The sequence below is a fragment of the Pyxicephalus adspersus genome, chromosome W (assembly GCF_032062135.1).
Source record: "Pyxicephalus adspersus chromosome W, UCB_Pads_2.0, whole genome shotgun sequence".
Taxonomy (NCBI): domain Eukaryota; kingdom Metazoa; phylum Chordata; class Amphibia; order Anura; family Pyxicephalidae; genus Pyxicephalus; species Pyxicephalus adspersus.
The window spans coordinates 6,377,403-6,397,161 of record NC_092870.1 but is presented as its reverse complement, the minus strand read 5'-3'; the positions used below and the strand labels follow the sequence as shown (position 1 = coordinate 6,397,161).

At 38.7% G+C, this 19,759-nt stretch overlaps 1 protein-coding gene across 2 annotated transcripts in view; it reads right to left on the bottom strand.

Annotated features, from left to right (window-relative positions):
* The window catches only part of LOC140342868 (transcriptional regulator ATRX-like), a 138,397-nt gene that overhangs the window by 18,923 nt on the left and 99,715 nt on the right, over window positions 1-19,759 (bottom strand). For both annotated transcript variants that reach the window (XM_072429240.1, XM_072429239.1), the window contains 9 exons: window positions 19,500-19,675; window positions 18,409-18,526; window positions 16,913-17,043; window positions 16,543-16,634; window positions 16,004-16,167; window positions 13,907-14,060; window positions 13,202-13,314; window positions 9,023-9,131; window positions 8,765-8,942 (listed from right to left, as the gene is read on the bottom strand). In XM_072429240.1, coding sequence (XP_072285341.1) covers window positions 8,765-8,942; window positions 9,023-9,131; window positions 13,202-13,314; window positions 13,907-14,060; window positions 16,004-16,167; window positions 16,543-16,634; window positions 16,913-17,043; window positions 18,409-18,526; window positions 19,500-19,675 — 1,235 coding nt within the window. The remainder of the gene's footprint in view (window positions 1-8,764; window positions 8,943-9,022; window positions 9,132-13,201; window positions 13,315-13,906; window positions 14,061-16,003; window positions 16,168-16,542; window positions 16,635-16,912; window positions 17,044-18,408; window positions 18,527-19,499; window positions 19,676-19,759) is intronic.

Below are 19,759 nucleotides of genomic sequence, written 5' to 3'. Positions count from 1 at the left end.
AAAAAAGAAAAAAAAAAATGGACTTTGAGCTTCTTCCACTTGTCCTGCAGTTTTCGGATGTGTAGTCACTAAGGTGTTAAGTTCCCAAAGATGGTCAGGTGGAGAGGAGGAATCTGTGTATTTGATGTTCATTGGCGTATGATCCGACCAGGAAATTGTTCCTATGGATGATGACGTAATTTTCTGTAGTGACCAGATATCAGTTAAAAAAAAAAAAAAAAAAAAGTCAATCCTTGAATGGGAAACATGCGAAACTGAAAAATATCTATAATCTCTTTCCAAACTGTTTTGACATCTCCTGACATCATAGAGATCATTAGAAGAGTTTTGCTAAATGGATTGGTATACGTTTAGGTGAGGTTGACGAATCAATTGTAATTTGCCGTTGCATTGAAGTCAAAACCTACTATTGGAGTTCCTTGCCGTGTTGATGAAACTTTATTCATAACTTTTGTAAGAAACGGTCTTTGTTTCGTATTTGGTGCATAAACATTGACCAAAGTAAAGGTGATGTTATTAACTTGACACACCAGGATGATGAAGATCATGAGGGTCTTCAATATGGTCGATATATATTTAATCCCCTCACATTAATGGACAAAAACTGGATTTCCATAGTTATAGATTAGGATGTCACACGCCGGAGACTGCGTTTCTCCAAGTTGCACTGGCAAGTAGAAACTGGTATTTGAAATAATAAAAAAAAAAAAGAATAGGAAAAAAAAAGGTAAGAACTAATTTAAAAATCCTGGCCAAAAACTCCCAGGTAAATGTGCAGAGAAAGCCTGTTTTGGTAACTCGTGGAGGGGTGTGAACCAGTTCAGGGTACTTCAATCTTTGTGACCCTCTAAACAACATAGAATATGGAGCCAAATATATGTTTAAAAAAAAAGATATCTTAAACCGCACAGGGAATCAAAAGGATAATTCATGTCCATACATCTGGGGGATTTGGATTGGGGCTGTTGAGAGACTTCAAGCAGTAATTTTCTATTCTGACAACTGCATCCCAGCTTCCATATTTGGCACTGGGTAGTTTCTACCCATATAAGATATGATCAAATTTGTTGGGAATCACCACTTGTATGGAATTTTCTGTTCTCTTAAAATCTTGGTAAGTGGAAGGAACTTCCTGGCTTGCAATGTGGATTGAGATAAATCTGTGAAAAGTTTGATGTTCTTTCACTTCTTTTCACGTGAAAGAAATGCACGCGTGTCAACACATCTCTTGGTGTGTCTGGAGTTAAAAAAATTTGGTTTAGGGATTTGATGTGCTCTGTCAATAGATAAATCATTTTCCAAAGCTGTAGGCAAGAGGGGTTTAAGATAAGTTGTAATATATCCTGTTAATTCCAACTGAGCAAGCGATTCAGGAATCCCTCTGAATTTGATATTTCTCCGTGACCTGTCTTCCATGTCCGCTATCTTTTGTTTTATCCACTGTAAGTCAGTGGTGTGATCTTGATGCGCATAAACAAGCTCATTATGAGCATGGGAACATTCCTCTACTTTCTATTCCAAAAGTTGAATTCTTTGGTCATGGTGGGTAATAGATAAATTGATCTAGGCAAACATGTCAGCCATGTCCTGATGTTGGGAGTGTTTCAAAGAGCATAATTTCTTTCATGATGGGAATAGATAACTCTTTAAGATGGGTAGGGAACTTCTCAATAGTAGGGAGTTTGTTGCCAGTTGGAGATACAGTGTCATTAATTGGGGAGATTGCGGAGTTAGTTGTAAAACTTCTGTTTGCTGTTTAGATGTGGACTTAGAAAATCTGATTGCACTCGGTGACCTCACATCTGATGAGGATGATGCAGGAGAGTTAGGCCTAGAGCCAGCGCCATCTTGAGAGTCGGTCGCGTCCTGAAGAAGCTGGTAAGTTTCCGGCGTCTCGGTTTTAGCTTTCTTCCTCTTCGTCAGTCGCCTGGCTGTCTGGCGAGTCCAGTAGCCATTACAATCCAAATATCCAGAAAAAGCTTGCGGTAAGTCGCTAAAGGCTCACACTACTGCAGAGCACGCAGATTAAGTGGCAATCTTAGGAGCTGGCCAGACACGCCCCCCGGAAGTTCACCATTTTTAAAATCAACACATATGGACTATTGGTGTTCATGATAGCAAAGCTTTTGTAAGACCATTTTGATATTTTCATATTCCTCTTTAAGGTTTGTTGAGTGACCAATTGGAATTGATGCATAGCAGTTGCCATTATGCAGTAAAACAGATTTCAAACTTTTGAGTGGAACGGTCTAAGCCGCCAGTCTTCTGCTCGGTATTCTGGTACTCCCATATGGGCTAGTAGTCCAGGGATGTTACAATAGTACATGAAGTCTCCATCTTCACTGAAATATGGTAGGAATGTCACCTCTCATCTTATAAACTGTTATGTTACCTTCCAGTCTCAAGACAGTTCTTTTCTTTTAGCCTGGATGCTAAAAGTTCAAATGCTTGTTTTGACAGACTTAGGTCACATATTAAATCATTGAGCTCTTTTGGGAGAACTGCTGGTTTGATGAAACACTTCCTTCATATTCACTTCCACTGCTAACTCCTGGATTACACTCCAAATCCTGTATATCCTCACGTCGTATAGAGGAAAACATCAGCACCATGTGGCACAGGTCGTCTTGCGGATTACAAATCAGGGTACTCCCACTTGTTTTTCTTGATTGAAACCTTTTACATTCACAGCACAAAAATAATCATTATGATGATTTTTGGGCTCTCGCCATACCATTGGTACATCAATTATTACACTTTTCAGTTTTCATTTTTTCAACTGACGTAGACACTCTACTCAAGTTTTGCATACCATATGGGGAGCCCAATACTTATCTTGGCCCCCCAGTTTAATACCAAAGTATGCAGGATATGCTTGTTTCACAAATTCTGCAATGTTTCTTCTCCGTTTTTGCTGAGAATATTCCCCACAAATGTAGCAAAATACATTATGGTCATTTAAACAACTTGTTAAAGAACTCATTACTGTGAAAAAAAGAAAGTGTATGAATAAATAGAAGGCAAATGAAAGTTTCATCAAAATAATGCTACATTTATTATAAAACATGCAAAACATTGGTGTAAATAAAGATTGATAATAATATGCTGCGTTAACATTTGTTGTTGGTAAAATTGTCTATTCAGATTCCTGTATTACAAGAACTAGAGCCAATTCAATGAAACTGATGTCAGTTCTGGATTCAGCAGACCTAAAATACACTAAAAAAAATAGTTGGCAAGTGAAAAAAATATTTTTTTTGTTGAGTTGTGTTATTAGCCAAGTGTAGAATAATAAATGAAACTTACGATGGCCATAAAAAATCCTGTCTAAGGAGCAGTCTTCTCAAAAAGGACAGCACAGAATGACCCAGGAGGGGAAGCATCAGCAGCAAGTCGTTTCAAAACAGCACAATTCCTTTTATGACCAAGCAACTATCTTCCATCAGTCAACTAATTATTTTATATTTCTAACACAGATAATTAAAATTATGATCCACCTTTTAAAGAGCATTAAACCCCCTAGCAGTAATCCCAAGACTGACTCGGAGTGGAAAAAACTAGGAAAAAGCGGTAACCTCGAGTCACACTCGGGGTATCTTTGAAAGCCCCTCTTACCTCTGGCCCGCGCTCCAGCGGCGATCGGACGATCCCGCTGTGATCCCGGGCCGCCCGAGATACCGAGTAATCCGCTTTTAAATGCCGCCCGGGTCCCGGCCACGCCGCTGCGCATATTTTCAGTTAGATGTGGTGCACCATGCAGGTGCATGCACCATTTCTGCATGGTGCATCACATCTAACTGCAGATGCGATCAGCAATAGTAAATTCCGGGGGCGATGCCAGCGGTGATTTCCCGCTGGAATCACCCCCGGAATTTACTAGAGCTGCTTGCATCACCCGGAGAATGTGAGGCTCGCAACCTCCAGGTGATGTGAGCAGCTCCGTTGGTGGATCTAGGGGCATGAGCAGGGCAGGCACATTCCCCATCAACCAACAAGATAGCAAGATGTGACATCTTCCGGCTGATGCGGAGGAGCAATGGATTGTGGGGGCGGGACATTTAAAAGCAGATTGCTATGTAACCTGCTTTTAAATTTTTTTTTTTTTTTTAACAGTAAAAAAGTATAAATACATATTTTAGTACACCAAGCATCTTCGACCTTGATTGTTCCTGACTGATTGTTGGAGACCACATGGCATCCAAAAGGCATCTCGCCAGCGCGAGCGCTGTTTTGGAGGAATTTGCAAGCAGTGATAGTGATTTGGCGTCCCTTGTGGAATCGAGCGATAGTGATTCACCAGGAAGTTTGTCAATAGACAGCAAAAGTGAACTGAGCGACGATTCTGAACCGGAGGTCAGTCCTGTGCGCACATGGTGCTCCATTGACCTTGATGCGGACCAGGCAGCACCACCAAGATTTCCATTCACCGGTGCACCTGGGATGAAAATTGAGGCTAAATGCAACGACCCTCTGGCATACCTGAAGTTGTTTTTGACCGATGAAGTTATCAAAAAAATTGTTGCAGAGACAAATAGGCAATCCGCTCTTGTGTTTGCTAACTTAAAAATTTTTTACTAATTTTTTTTTTTGTTTGCTAACATATTACTTGCAACCTTCGCACTATAAAAGAACATATCCTAAAATACATTTTTTTTTGTTTTATGCAGGTACACTGGACAACAAGGTGCTCAACAACAAGATGACATTTGGCTGTTTTTGGGCTTGGTGATCCTGCAGGGAGTTGTGGGCAAACCCATGCAGAAGTGGTACTGGTCCAAGAATAAAATGATTGCCACTCCATTCTTTGGCACAGTCATGCCAGAATACCGCTTTTCCCTCATCATGAAGTACCTGCACTTCGCAAACAATGAAGAATTTGATGAGACTACCCATCCTGCACCAAAACTGAAGAAAATTTGGGAAGTGTCTCAGATGATTCTACAAAATTTCCAGCAAACCTATCTGCCAGAAAGAGATGTCAGCATTGATGAAAGTCTAATGGCTTACAAGGGGAGGCTCAGCTGGGTGCAGTACATTGCGTCAAAGAGGGCACGATTTGGCGTGAAAACGTATTTGCTGTGCGAATCCTCATCTGGCTACATCTGGAATACGGTACTGTACACTGGAAAAGGGACACAGTTCAAACCCAGATACAGACATTATGGATTGGCAACATATTCAGTGCTATCCCTCATTGAGCCATTGCTAGAGCAGGGCTAATGTGTCACAACTGAGGATTTCTACACATCTCCTGAGCTTTACGAGTTCTTTCTGCAACGCAGAACAGATGCCTATGGAACCGTTAGGACTAACCGGCACAACCTGCCATCACCGTTTGCAAAAGGGAAGCTGAAGATAGGAGAAATTGTTGCCTGGCAGAAAGGCAAAATGATGGCACCGAGATGGCGTGACAAGAAAGATGTGTGCCTGATGAGTACTGTCCATGATATACCTCCACTGTTCTGGTACACACAAAACGTGGGAAAGAAGTGATGAAGCCACAGGTGGTGACCGACTACAACACCATGGGAGGTGTCGACAGAGCTGACCAAGCCATGACATTCTACCCAGCGATGAGGAAACAGCAAAGAAAGTACTACAAAGATTTTCAGGCATCTAGTTGAGCAGTGCCTATGGAATGCCTACATTCTGTACAGAAAAAAAAAAAAGTCAGAGGCCTGTGAATCATTCAGACTTCATTTTGCAAGTTTCCGAATCCATAGTCAAGAACCACCAAACATCATCAGTGGTAGACCTGGATGTCGTGCTTCCACCGTTGTCAACCCAGAACGCCTGACCGGTCGTCACTTCACTGAATACATCCCACAAACCCAGAAAAAAGCAGCACCTACAAGGATGTGCGTGGTTTGCTGCTCAAAGACCGATGACAGGAAGGAAGAAACACAAAGAAACCAGGTTCTACTGTCCTGACTGTGATGTTGGACTTTGTGCAGCACCCTGCTTCAAAATCTACCACACTCGGGATGTCTACTAAAATTGTAAATATTTTTTTTTCTAAAATCTGCATAGAATTTATATTATTATTATTATTATACAGTATTTATATAGCGCCATCATATTACGCAGAGCTGTACAAAGTCCATAGTCAAGTCACTAACATTAATATTTATCAATAATATTGCATCCTTGTTTGGAAAATTTCAGTGAGAAATTTTTGATAAAATATATTTTTTTTGATAAATTACATTGTTGTGGTCTATTATTTCAATATTTTTATAATTATTTATAATTATGTATAATATTATAATTTATGAATATAATTAATATACCCGGGAGTTAATCCTAATAATTACAGGCCCACAATATAAACAAAAATTTCTATGAAAAAAAATAAAATCACTTTTTGCATCAAAAAACTGACAGAATTAGAACGCTGGGGGGGTTAAGCATGAAATCGCTTAATAACTAGATACCATTTTCTAAGGCTCACTAATCTCCCCCTAACTATGTATCCATCCATAGGAAGGAAGTAAATCTCCTCTTGCCCACTATAATAGACATTTACATTTAAATGGGATGTATACTTTGAACGTATGAACATCTTTATAACGAAAAATTGTAGAACCACCCCCTTAAGTTATCATATGGGGTGGTTTTCACAATTTTAAAGTGGAAGAGCTTAGATTTACAACCTTGGAAAGGGTATAACCAGATCCCAAGGGTAGAAATTTTGATAAATATATCCTGCAAAAGGAAACAAAATCTATTTTCAATTTGGAGACAAGGAAACACCCAGGTTTAACCTCCCTGGCGGTTCATTTCTTTCTGGATTTATATGTCAAAAAGCGGTACATTTTTTTCATGAAAATTTTTTTTTCATTGTAGGCCTGTAATTCTTAGGCATAACTCACCAGAATATTTGTCCTAACAAGAATCTGAGTAAAATAAAGTTTGAAACACAAAATCATGTCATAATAATAATATTAATTAAATTTAATAATAAACTTTAAATAAAAAACACAATGATTCAATTATGATTCAATGAGTCCAACATCACAATCAAAAGATACAGGCTACTTTGTATTTAATTCAAAACAAAAAATTTGAATTTCCCGCTGGCCACGGCCCCCGGCACATGCACAGATGTCTCTAGTAAACTCCTCCGGTGACTCATCAAGACACAGACACAGAGACGCTGTTGCAGGGGGAAGACAGGAAGAGAGGAGCCTGCAGGAAGATGTGATCACTGAAGCAGAACGGAGGACGACGCCGGCAGATAAGGTAAGTCTTTATTTATCATTTATTTATCGCTGCTTTACCTACCCCGAGTGTGACTCGAGGTTACCAGTTTTAGCAAGTTTTTTTCTACCCCGAGTCACACTCGGGGTTACCGCTAGGGAGGTTAAATACATGCATGTCTTTCAAACCCTTTTTAACATACTTTTCTGGTCAATCATTAAAGTCTTTAATGTGGTTTGCCTTGGTTATTACTGTACTTTTTACATTTTTACCTATTTGTTCATAATTACATTTTTCTGATATATATTGTTATTTTGTTTTTCTTTTCTCCCTCATTCAATCTTTCTCCCCTCTGTTTATTTATTTATTTTTTCACACCATTTTTTATAGATCTAATACTTGTGTTTTTGCAAATTCACTTTTTCAAGATTTCAATGTATGTTTAACAATGTTTTATTGAAGTATGCATTTTCTTTAAACCTTCTTCCGCTTTGCAGCCTCCAATATCGTGGGTGGCACTCCTCCTCCTATTTCCTATCTGTTACACAGTGGGGATGGCTGGATGTTCACGCAAGTGAACATGTGACCACCTGCTAGCTTGCTCTGCGTCTCAGACGCTGGCGTCTTGAAACAGGGCCACAAATGTGGCTTTGTTTACGGTGGACATCACATCTGGTCAGGGGGTGGAGTCCAAGGTCCCCATGAGGCATGCCATCAGACAACGTGGGACCTTATAAGGGGTGGCAGCATTGGCCATAAGTTCTTCCCTTGATGACACATACACTACGCATGAAGTCGGTTGGTGGCAATTACATCACACTGTCTTTCCAGAAGCAGCTTGGTAGAGACCTTAGTTGATGGATATTTAAATGCCATTAGAGGGGATTCCTCTGTATCTTCCAACGATCTTGCTTTTAAAAAGAAGCTACGGATTGGCAAGAAGTAATTTTTTGTTTAGAACAGGCAATTTTTCTGATATGATGGCAAGGTAATGCTGGTAGAATGTTAGAGAAGAGACAGGATAGTTCACATCCCACTTAACTGTAAATGTCTATTATTGTGGGCAAGAAGAGCTATAATTCCTTGACCAGATGGGACGTCTACCATAAACAAAGCCACATAGTGGCCTGGCTCAGAGACGTCAGACGTGACTTCCTGCCAATGCTTGTGCTCCATCCTGTGCAGTCCTTTTGAGGCAACTGCTTCTTAAAAAGAGACTTTTTATTGTCATCGTAAGCTTCATTTATTATTGTACACTTGGCTAAAATATGTCCATCTGTGATGTTTGTATGATTAAGCATGTGTTTTTCTTTGTCTGCATATAACATACAGATCACAATTCAGTTCCTGAGGAAGTGCACATATGTGTACAAAATGAATCAAATCGAGACCCATTTATGTAGTTTTTAATGTGTGTTTTAATAAATATCATATGTAATTTAATATGTATGCATGTTATTCAAAACAAAATTGAAATACAAGTGCCAAAAATTAATTTTAGATGTTCGCACCACTTCACTGATGCATAATTTGTAAAGTATCATCTAGAATATCCGTTACAAACCTGTGCCAAAAACCTGTACACGAAGACTGGCTTAGTTTGGCCGAATCGGTAAACCCTGAAGATACTCTGTATATCATAAGATGGATTCCATGACGCGTCAAAGATAATTACACGATTAGCAGCCACTAGATTTATGCCAAGGGATCCAGCCTTTGTAGAAATGAGAAACAGACGTCCCCTGGAAGATGAGAGATGGAGTGAACATATTAGAACGTTTCCATGAAACTGACAAACAGGGTGAGCTCTGGTACATCTTACCTCACATTGGTGACATCATTGAACTCCTCAGCCCATTTCTTCCTTGTCTGAGCAGTGGTTGAACCATCTAGTCGGTAGTAGTCAATATTCCTGAACCACTTCCCCTCACCTGGAAAAGATTCAATCACTTTGTAAGGAAAAACATCATTTTAGCCACAGCACCTAATATTATAGTAATAGCTACTAAGTACATTAAATTTCTGTAGAAAGAGGCCAAAAACATATGTATACAATCATCACCGCATAATGAAGCGTAGGAACAAGACTTGGTCAATTTAAATAGTAAACCAAAGGACCACAAAAAAAGGGCAGAGAGCTGCAATGGGGATTAAAACACACCAATTTACATAACTATGCCAAACCTGTAACACAGATTGACAAGTAAAAGAGGTTGATTCCTTTTCCTTCTATACAAGATAACTGTTCTGATATATTCGATATAGGAAAATATGCAGAACCAGATACCAAGAGCAATCTTTACAAGTTTCACAAAACTTACATCCAACTAAGAAGGTTGCTCTAATAATAGCATAAAGTAAACTATTGACCTGTGCACATATATTTATGCAATATACCTAACGTTTATAACAATCACATTTATTCTTTTAAGCTTTTCATATATTGGTCTCATGTACATGATTTATTGAAGGAACATGTAAGAGCAGCAGAATCCTTACCCAAGGACAGGTTGTGGATGTGACTTATCAGGACTTCCGTTCAGTGGTTTTAAAACTAGACAAACCAAGTAGAAGATATGCTTCCAATTACCTAGGAATACAGTTACCTCCCTGCAATTCTCCAACTGTAGTAAATGCAACTGTCTACAATGTTTAACTTTTTCAAATTATAACAAATGTGCAAATAAAAGAGAATCTGGGTAGCAGTGACCATAATATGATTTCATTTAATGTAAGCTGTAAACAGGAAGCAAAAACAGGAAAGATAAAAACATTTATTTTAAGAGAGCAAATTCTCCATTATTAGGGGGCGGCTCTGTGTGACTTGGACTGGGAGACAATATTGTCCACAAAGAACACTGAACAGAAATGGGAATGTTTCAAGTCCGTTCTACAAAAGCAAACTGAAAAATATATTCCAACGGTAATAAGTTTAAGAGGCTAAAATTAAAACCTATATGGCTTACAACTGATGTTAAAAAAGCCATAAGGAACAAGAAAAAGGCATTCCAAAAATATAAAAATGAAGGATCACCTTCATCATTTGAAACCTATAAGGAATATAACAAAAAATGTAAAAAGGAGATAAAATGTGCAAAACTTAAAAATGAAAGACTGATTGCAAAGGAAAGTAGGGCAACCCCCCCAACATTTTTCAAATATATTTATAGCAAAAAGTTCAGATCTGAGCATGTAGGCCCCTTAAAGGATGTCGGTAGGTTGGTAACTGGGGATAAAGACAAGGCAGATTTACTACACACTTTTTTAGCTCTGTGTACATTAAGGAAAATCGCAGAGCTCAAGTCCAAATTCATAATAGCAATGTCACTGCTACTTAAATGTCACTTAAATTAGTCACAATGGCCCAGAATTGATATGATTGAGAAACAGCTGGGAAAAATTAAGGTCGACAAAACACCAGGACCTGATGGATTACAGCCACGTGTCCTCAAAGAGCTGAGCTCAGTTTTTCAAAGCCAATATTTCCAATTTTTAGAGACTCTTTAGTCACTGACAAGGTACTGATTGATTGGCTTAAGGCCAATGTGGTTCCTATCTTCAAAAAGGGAGCAAAGTCATTACCAGGTAACTACAGAACCGTTAGTTTAACGTCCATTGTTGGAAAGTTCTTAAGAGAGTTTGATAAAGAGCCACATAGAGGAGTTTCTGCTAGAAAATAATATTATAAGTGATAGTCAGCATGGCTTCAAGAAAGACAGAAGTTGTCAAACAAATTTACGGTCTTTTTATCAGGAAGTAAACAGGTAGACAGTGGACAAGCAGTTGATTTAGTGTACTTGGACTTTGCTAAAGCATTTGACACTGTACCCCCCAGGCGGTTAATATGCAAGTTAGGGTTGATAGGTTTAGAAATGTCAAATCTGTAAATGGATTGAGAACTGGCTTAAAGATCACATCCAGAGAGTTGTAATTAAGGATTCATACTCTGAATGGTCTAAGGTTATTAGTGGTGTACCCCAGGGTTCAGTGTTGGGACCTTTACTGTTTAACATCTTCATAAATGATATAGAGTTTGGGATTAAAAGTACCATTTCTGTGTTTGCAGATAACACCAAACTATGTAATGGAATTAAGTCCATACAGGATGTCTATAATCTACAGGCAGACCTGGATGAACGGTTTGATTGGGCAGCCAAGTGGCAAATGATATTTAATATAGATAAATGTAAAATTATGCACTTAGGCGCTAACAACATGCATGCTTCATACTGTCTACATTTGGGGGAGTCAGAAATGGAAAAGGATCTGGGGGTTCTGGTAGATCATAGACTTAATAACAGCATGCTAAGCCAAGTTGCAATATCGAAAGCTAGCAAAGTACTTTCTTGTATTAAAAGAGGAATAGACTGCAGAGATGGAGACATTATCCTGCCCCTGTACAAAGCATTGGTCAGACCACATCTGGAATATGCAGTCCAGCTTTGGGCACCCGTTCACAAAAAGGACATTGTGGAATTTGAGAGTGCAGAGAAGGGCAACTAAATTAATAAAAGGAATGGAGGAGCTCAGCTATGAGGAGAGATTAGCTGAACTGAATCTATTCTCCCTTGAGAAGAGATGTTTAAGGGGGGATATGATCACCCTGTAATAATAAACGGTCCATATAGAGAACTCGCTTCCCCATTATTCACTTTGAGATTATTACAAAGAACAAGAGAGCACTCTTTGCGTCTGGAGGAAAAGAAGTTTAAGCTCCGGATAAGGAAGGGATTCTTCACTGTAAGGTCTGTGAAAAGGTGTAATCGGCTCCCTCAAGAAGTACTTTCAGCAACTACTATAGATTGCTTTAAGAAAAAGCTGGATGTTTTTCTAGAAGCACAGAATATAACTGGGTATTATGGCTTTAAAGTAAAAATAATAGTGACTGTTGATCCAGGGAACATCCGATTGCCTCATGGAATCAGGAAGGAATTTTTTTCCCCTGTTGAAGCAAATTGTACCAGGGTTTTTTTTTGCCTTCCTCTGGACCAGCTATGTCTTATAGAGTTTTATATCTGGGATATGTTTATTTGCCTAGTGGTTGAACTTGATGGACTTCTGTTCAGCTGTTTCTACATTTACATAGTAGGTAGGTTAGGTTAAAAAAAGACATAAGAAAACTCTAAACTCAGTCAATGGAAAAGTCTTAAAAGTCTTGGTTCTTTTTTTTATTTATATAATGTAAAACAAATGACTATTCCATATAAAGTTGTACACTTAAATGGCATATCGCTACAACAGAAATGAGTCCAACCTGGTAATTCACACAGGTGGAGGGTATAAAAACAAAAAAAACACAAAAATAAAAACAAACAAATGTTTTCTTGTGCACTAGCTCTACATAAGAAAACATGATAATAACTGCTCTGTCAAACGTTTGGAACTGGAAAAAGTTATGTTATTAGTTATGTCTGGAATGCGGCATCCCATCCACAGCAGCGCAAAGGCACACTGCACTTTGTTTTTACTCAGGCCCACGATGGGGCCTTGGGGAGATATTAGCCGCAAATATTGAACCTGGGATTGAGGTTTAAAAGTGTCAGTGTAACCAGCATGTCTATTGTTCAGTGTACTTTGGATGAGCTTCTATTACAAGTAACTTATCCTCTGAGATGCGCCAAAGACAACAAAAAGTCTGTTAGGAAAGATACCTCTATTCACAAGCAATGTCTGCATATTAAAAACACTTCACAGCTGTTGGGTGAATTTTACTGGTAAGGGGTTATGTTTAATGTCAGCAATGCATTATTATCCCATACAGGTCCATGAGAGTACAAAAATCGATTAGTTCAGGAGGACATATACACTAATATACACTGTGACTAATACACATCTCAAATGGAAGAATGAACCTGAAAGCATTCTCCATGTGCCCAGCTTCACAAGATCTATAACTGATCTACATGCAACAAACAACACCCTTGAATGACCTCAATGTTTTCAACCAGGACAGGCTCAGTTGTAAGGCATAATTTGACCATCATCAAACCTTTGTACGCACCTTTATATACAATTGGTCCGGGCTCTGCTCCTTCTTCAGTTTTTTCCAAACTTGCCAACTCTAGAAAATCTTCAATCAGGTCCAATGAAATGAGCGATTGGCTAAAAACTAAACTAGAGAAGAAAAGTAAATGTTAATACAGGCCAGTCTAAATAACTTCATGTGCGAGGAAAAAGGAGATTTAAAAGAAAGATTTAATAAACCAACAAAGAACCAATGGCGGACACAGACAAGAGACTGTATTCTGTCCAGTATACAAAGAGCTTACAGAGATTTCTCAGCCAGCAGCCATAGACTTTGATTCCAGCAGCTTATCTACATGAAAAGGGTGTTGTGTGGGGTTGGGGGATGCGGGGTGGGGGTGGGTGGGGTTTAGGAGTGAACAAAACTGTTCTCCACCGTTTCCTATGTTGAAACAATCATACTGAAACACGCCAACCTTTCTAGCTTATTGCCACTTTTATAAATAAGGGAAATAGAAAGATAAGTTTATTGTAGCAGAAATAGCGCTGTCTTTTGCGTGAACAGTCTATTTGCCCTTTAAAAAGGTAAAGCAATGATGGAACCCTACAGTATAGCAGATTGAACCCCGTGATGTCCTCATGGCTATCTAGAGATCTGTAGATATTACTCAATTTATCATCATCCATTTATGTACAAAATACCCAAGAGTGTCCTCAAATAATATAGGTAAAAAGAACTTACACTTTATCACCTAGCTCCTCTGCCATGCGAAGAATCTCAAACAAAAGGCAGATCTTTCCAGAATGCTCCAGCACACCAGCGTCTGCTTCTGTCACAAAGTCTTTGTGCCAGTCAGGAGCCGGACTGCCTGGAGTGGAGGATGATGTGGCTTTGCCAGTGGTGGAGAAAGAAAAGAGGTAAATAGCTTTACTGCAAAAACTACCCCATAAAAAGAGACTTCATATTAATAGGGTGGAGAAGTGACCAAATGAGAGAACTCTGTGCCACCCATGGGGCAGGTAACACAAGATACTCCATGGGTATGAGCGCACACTTCCTTGCAGGATTAGTCTCAATGTACAACTCAAAATAGTTCTATGTATGCAAAAACCTTTAAGATGAACTCCAAGCGGATATAACAGTGTAAAAATACCTGAATCTTTGATGAGCTTATCTGCTGACTGCTGGTTTTCTTCACATGTCCATTTAACCTCCCTAGCGGTACATTTATCTCCGGTTTTATATGTCTAAAAGCGGTACATTGTTTTTCATGAAAATTTATTTTACAGTGTAAAATAAATAGTATGAGTATAGTAAAGTTTGAAACACAATCATTTAAAAACAATAAATTGAATAAATTAAAAAAATCTTTATATTAAAAAAAAAACAAAAACATACTCATAGTATTATACATATTGTAAAATAAATGTTCTTGAAAACAATGTACTGCTTTTACACATAAAAATCCAATGTATTGTATTCAATACAGTTATTTTGTATTGAATGCAATACAATGTATTTTGAATTTCCCGGCCAGGACGTACACACGCACCAACGTCACGGGAACTTCCCCGGTGACTCATCGGAGCAGAAGCAGGAAGAAAGAAAGAAGATAGAAGACGGAGATCTCAGCGCTGGACAGCGTGGGACCCCGGCGGATCAGGCAAGCGCTCTATTTACTAACCTTCCCTAGGTGTTCCAACCCCCGGAAGTGACTCGGGGTTACCACTTGTAGCAACTTTTTTCTACCCCGAGTCTCTCTCGGGGTTACAGCTAGGGAGGTTAAAGGCTGGGATAGGAATAAGACTCATAAGCGTTACTGAACTGCAGAAGGGAAAAATCTGATTCCTGCCAAACAGGGATGTACATTTCAGGACGGGCTAGATAATCAAAATATTGGTCCCATATATGTTTTTCATATGTATTTTAAGTTGTTTAACTAGAGTGCAGCTTTAGGGCTAATCTACACCAGGACGTTTCCTTCAGGCACGTTTTTGAGCTTTATTTTAAACGTTGCTTGCAACGTTTAAAAAATTAAAACGCTGGTAAATCGCGGGAAAACGCGGGAAATCGCGGGAAACCGCGTCCATTGATTTTAATGGGAGCGTTTTCCTGCGTTTATGCATGCTAGAAATTGTCAATAAAAAAGCTTCCATTGATTTCAATGGAGGCTTTTACAAACGTTTTAACAATAGCCTGTGTCCTGTGTCACTATTCCATGTGTCATGCATGGTTAATTACATGTACTATGCTGTTAAAAATTAACACCTATGTCTGGCACATGTGAAATTGTCTGCCATTGTGTTTGCTTTTGGTGCTATTCACACCTGCAAATGATGTCATTCATTATCACTTGTGTGTAGTCATTGTCTTTAATTGTGCTTCACTTTGCACTCTTTTCAGTCTATTCTGTGTATACTGTTACATTTGTCAGTGTACTGTTGCATGATCACATTATCACATATATGCAGGGATGTATGTACTTCCTGTACTTGCAGAAATCACATCTACCAAGTGCTAAAACGCTTGTATAATCGCGGTAAAACGCGGATAAACGCGGCATAGACGTTTTTCAGCCTTTTCCAGCTTTTTAAAAAAGTTTTAAAACGTTAAAATAAATGCATAAAAACGCTTATAAACGCAGTAGGAACGTTTACATGCCTTTTTACAAAACGTCCATGTAGACCCAGCCTTAAAGTAAAAAAAAAAAAAAAAAAAAAAAAAATTATAATGTAATCTTTAATTCCTAAATTTAGAGCCTTCAGCTTCCTGTATGTGGGCGTTCTGCAAGTGGGTGTCCTTCTCTAACTTTAGTGTTTTTGTAGAAAACCAACTCACTTTCTTCCACCTTGACCACAGAAGTGTTTGCAGTCCCCTCCTTGGAGTCCCTTGGATTGCCACCACGGGACCGAGAATTCCACACCTTAATGACTTCCACTTCCCGGTCACTTTCCTCCTCACTGGAACTGCTCGAGTTCTTGCCTTTTCCCTTTGATTTCTTCCTTTAAAAAAAAAGGCAATAACAGACAGTGGTTAGTTAAGTATAACCTAACTCCATAAAACCTCATCCCTCAGGACGGCCACAGGTTGCATAACATGAACCCTGAAACAGACAACCTATATAGTATAGTAACTATAAAACAGCTTGATTGGTAATTTAATTCACATTTTCATACAGTGCTGTAAAGTCACAAGAAAAATCAGTTGGCATTTAACTTGATTGTTTGAGGAATTCCTGATGATCTGTCAACATTACATTATTGCCAAGTGAATTTCTGGCAGAAGATAAACTAATTATTTGTGTGGGTAAAACACAGACTGCGTGCCAAATCTGTTCTGGTTGTTGGAGGGGAAACAATAACCCTTTCAGTGCTTACATGATGGTTTCGTCTTCTGAACTCAGACTGGGCGTGGTTTCCTCAGAATCTGACACCACAAACTCCTCATTGCTGTCTTCATCAAAGTAACCCTACAAAAACATCAATGACGTCAATACGATGGACTGCTCCGTTTTAGGTTAAAACACCTATGTTTAGTCATTTGGAAAAAGTCTGGCTTACATCATTTCAAACAAAGCTTCAATAATAGGCACATGTCGTGAAACATACAGAAATGTAAATCACAGATAAAAAAAAAAAAAAAAAAAACACAACTACTTTCTTTTGTTTCACCAAAATCCTACCCACTATCTGGCATAGTTTATTGGAAAAACTAAGACCGAAATTTGTAGCCCGATATCTGCCATACCTTATTTTCCTTACTAATATAGTCCAGCTGCAAGCACCAAGGGTGAGTCCAGATCCTACTTAAAATCTGAAAGTCCTGGAAAAGTTTGGTTCCAGATTTACCTCGACCTCCTCCTCCTTCAACAGCAGCACCTGTTAGGGTCAAAGTATTATAGGACAGAATATTGAAAGATTTTACAAGATTACAGTAGATGTTTCCATTTCACATTTAAATGCTCAATACAGAAATCTGGCTTATAGCTTAAAAGCAAACACTTTATCTAAAACAGTACAAGAAAGTCGCAAGTTTTGTGCTTCCCAGAATGTACAATAGACCAACTCCGCATTCTAGCTCATTGTCTTACCATGGGCAACAGAAGTGCAGATGAGGAGCATATACTGCAGAGCCAACATATACTATACCACTGTGACTAAAAAAAGGCACTTTTAGGTCTGTGCATAGGATTTATTTCCCTCACATAGATGGAATAGACTATCTTAGAGTGAAATATTCGCAGATTGCTATGGACTATATGAGAAGATACAAATTAGTTCCAAACAACCTCATAAATTTAGTTTGCTGTATCTGGGTATGCTCAGCTGTTTGTCAGCTTCTTACATTATGTCGGTTTTATTTTTTATCTACATTAAAGGGTAAGAGTTTCATAGCCAGAAATAACAGGAACTTCAGTAGAAATTTACAATACATTTTTAATTTTGCAGTCTTGACTTTGTAGCACTGGAGTGGATATGGTTACCAAACTACTGTTTTGAGATAAACGTAAACTATAGCAACATATTGCATGTTCCGGGTGTAAACGTCTCTGGAGCAGAATTGTGTCAAAGTCCAGAATTTTGTAGATAGCTCCCTCCAGGTAAAGTTGCATTACTAAAGCACATTTATTATTATTTCTCAGTTGGTATCTTGTTACCATAAAACTTGGCCAAAGGATAAATGTCAATCTTTATTTCAGTCTTATTTTGTTGGACAGACTAACTATCTGAAAAATAGGACAATGGTAGATGTTTTGTACCCAGGTTGCACATCTGCTGCCTATCAGCGGGTACACGCAGTAATTACATCAAAACCTTCATCACACAACACCGGGGTAAGAAAAAAAAAAAAAAGTAAACATCTGATAATATGTATCCAACATGATCAAAGACTTTAAAATTAATGTGATCTGCACAATCCGGTGTCTCAGCAGCTATACCAACCCAATCTGAAAACAAACATTTTTAGTATATGGACATCAAAACAGCTGGGCTGCAGTGTGTCATCACTAGGTGCACAATGTCTGTAACATTAATGGTATGCCGCAGAGATAGAATGGAAGATTATAATTACATATGCATTATCGTTACACCCTGGGGACAGGATAGAAATTTTTTTGTTATATCCCCGAAGACAGGAATAAAGAAACTCGAAACATATTGTGGATGGAAGATTTGGATGAAAAACTGGCACAGTTAGACTTCCCCTACAGATGCAATCATTGATATTAAGCGGTTGCTGACCTGTTAAATTATCCAGATAGTACCGATAGAGTTTACACTGTATTGGCGTCATTCGGACAGACAGAACGTATTCATATTTCGGAGGTAAAAACTGTGTCAGTGCCGTGTAATCTTTTCGCTAAAATGGAAGAAAAAAAATTGTAGCAAGGATTATGTCACTTATTGACAGATAATAGAACTCTCTGAATGATATTTATTATACTTAAAAGGAGTCAATAAAAGAAGTTCATAGGTAGGGGTGACATCACTTACTGCCCTCCAATGTAAAGTCAGACATTCCACACAAAACATCAAAAATAGCCTGGACAAAATTATTGGCACCCTCACCCTCAATACTTGGTAATCCACTCTTTGATTGGAAGTAATAACTGATGTTAATCACTTTCTGTAACAAGGAGTCTTTTACATCTCTACTGGAATTCTGGACCACTCTTCCTTTGCTAGCTGATCCAGGTCTCCCAGATGTGAAAGGTTCCTTCTCAGAAACTGCCCTACATTGCACCCCAGAATATAAAATACCATGCAAACAGATAAGATTACCAGTGTCTGAAGGAGCAAAGCAACAAAACATCAGTAAACTTCCTCCACAATCAGCTGTAGGGACCGTGTTCTTTTCTTTGAAGGCTTCTTTGTTTTCTGTAAATAGTTAAATGATCTGTGTAACTGAAAAGCTGTATTTTTGTCTCATCTGTCCAGAGGACATTCTCCCAGGATTGTGGCTTCAAAATCTGGCTTAGGTTTGTGTCAGCAGTAGGATCTTCCTGTGTCTTCTGCCATAGCGTTACTTTTAATTAAGATGGCGACAGATTGTGAAAGTTGACACTGTTGTACCCTGTGTCTGCAGGTCAGCTTGAATTTTTTTGGAAGCTGATCGAAGTGGCAGAGCTCTTTTACCATCAGGCCATATTCTATATATCACAGATTTGTCCTAATCTGCACACCATCACCTTTTAAATTCCATGTCTCTATTCTCACTTGCACATCACTTTTCATATGACATTATCTGTTTTCACTTGCACACTATCACCTTCTATATATCATGTGGCTGTGTCCACCGAGTCACCTTACATATCTAATTTCTCTGCTATTACCTGTACACATCCAGCCAACATTTCATAGAGAATGTGAGCTCGTTTCTTCATCACCCTGACGTCGGCCATTGTGGAGTCCGCGCATTGCCCGTTCTGGATGGGGTTTATAAAGCGATTGCGGAATTCCTTTATGGAGCCAAGCAAGTTTTCCTTGATGAAATTCACCATGCAATGATCTGTTAAGACAAAACGGAAAGAGATTGATATGGATATATGTGAGAATCTTCTGGATTATATACAAGTTCTGCGCTAACTTACTT